Source organism: Eimeria mitis, genomic scaffold, assembly GCF_000499745.2.
Source record: "Eimeria mitis Houghton genomic scaffold, Emh_scaff342, whole genome shotgun sequence".
NCBI lineage: Eukaryota > Apicomplexa > Conoidasida > Eucoccidiorida > Eimeriidae > Eimeria > Eimeria mitis.
Genome location: NW_013571763.1, coordinates 13,478 through 15,218, shown reverse-complemented (window position 1 = coordinate 15,218; position 1,741 = coordinate 13,478). Strand labels below are relative to the sequence as shown.

At 45.0% G+C, this 1,741-nt stretch overlaps 1 protein-coding gene across 1 annotated transcript in view; it reads left to right on the top strand.

Annotated features, from left to right (window-relative positions):
- Positions 1–245: 245 nt before the first annotated feature.
- EMH_0008740 (uncharacterized protein) overlaps positions 246–1,741 on the top strand; it is a gene marked incomplete at both ends in the record, with an annotated part of 7,827 nt that continues 6,331 nt past the window's right edge. The window contains one exon of the mRNA XM_013498442.1: positions 246–624. Coding sequence (XP_013353896.1) covers positions 246–624 — 379 coding nt within the window. The remainder of the gene's footprint in view (positions 625–1,741) is intronic.

The following is a 1,741-nucleotide window of genomic DNA, read 5'->3' as shown; positions in this document are numbered from 1 at the left end:
TATATATATATATATATATATATATATATATATATATATATATATATATATATATATGTTTATATTTATGCTTTTATTTATATAACAGTATTCCTCTTTTATTTCTTTTTATTTATATATTGTAATTATGTTTTGTTTTTTTATATTTATGTAGATAAGTAATGCATGCATTCTACTGCTGCTGCTGCTACTACTACTCCTGCTGCTGCTGCTGCTGCTGCTGCTGCTGCTGCAGGATTGAGTGTATGGAAGATCCGTATGCTGCTTATCGCTATAGAGACCATCTAACGCCGCCGCAGACGGCCTTCGTAGGCTGCGCTCAAGGAGCCACGCAGCAGCAGCAGCAGCAGCAGCTGCAGCAGCAGCAGTTTCTGCAGCAGCAACAGCAGCAGATGTATTTGCAGCAGCAGCATCTACAGCAGCAGCACTTCCAGCAGCAACAGCAACAGCAGTACCTACAGCAGCAGCACTACCTACAGCAGCAACAGGAGCAGCAATACCTGCGGCAGCAATACCTACAGCAGCAGCAGCTGCAGCAGCAGCAGCAGCAGCAGCAGCAGCAGCAGCAGGGGTCGTGCTGCACAGCAGCAACTACCCAAGACAACCCTGAGTATGATGGAAGGGGTGAGTCTTCCCGCCACCAAAAGAGACGAATAATAAAATAAATTCAGTTTCTTTCTTTTTGTGTTTTTTGTTGCATGCAACCACCAATTGCAGTGTACAGACAGCAGCAGCAATGCTGCTGCTTCGTCGAGTTGCGCTGCTGCGCTGTAGACAGCTGCACACCCACCACTTCTGCTGCTGCAGTTGCTAGCTTTGCTGCTGCTGCTGCTGCTGCTGCTGCTGCTGCTGCAGGTGGTGCTGCTGGGAGTTCGTGTACGTCTTCGTGCGGGGCTGGCTGCAGCTCTCCAGCTTTCTTCGGCTGCAACTAATTGTGAGTAGAGAGGTAAAGTGCAGGAGCTGTACGTACACCCCAAAGTATCTGCTGCTGCTGCTGCTGCTGCTGCTGCTGTTGCAGCAGCAGCAGCAGGAGGAAGATTTCATTTGGGTGGACAGGAGCTCCTGGAGGAGAAGCCGAAGTGTGTTGCTGCTGCTGCTGCTGCTGCAGCACCATTAAGGACTTCTAGCTGCAGCAGCGAGCGCTTGAGATTAACAAATGCGGCGGAGACGGCGGTGTCGTGGTTGAGGAGGATGAGGACCTTCAGGTGTACGTACACCGCAGCAACGAGAGAAAACAAATGAATTAAAAAGGGGAAAAGAAAGAAAGAAAGAAAGAAAGAAAAGAGAAAAAAAATATAAATATATAAATTATATACTTACAGCTCGCAGAGCCTCCTCCAGCTCGCTGCAGGAGCAGTACCCCTTAAATGCTGCTGCATGCCACCTCTCTTTTATTGCTTCTCTTCTTGCCGCTGTGCATGCAGCAGCAACAACATACATCGATAATTTATTTTAATTTATTTTAATTTATTTTTTTTTATTTATTTTGGTGTGTTTATTGCTTTGAAGGCTTACGCGGCACCCGCTTCGCTTGCATGTAGACGATCATCATACAAATCATAATAACATGAATCCATTCCTAGAGAGCAGAAGATATAAAAACAAAAAGAATTTAAAAACAAATAAAGAAAAAAGAAAAAAAAGAAAACAAAAAAAAAAAAACAAAGAAACACCTGTTCGTCAAACAGCTGCGTGCGGTGAGGAGATAAGACCAACTTGTCCACCAGGCAGGTGCACTCTA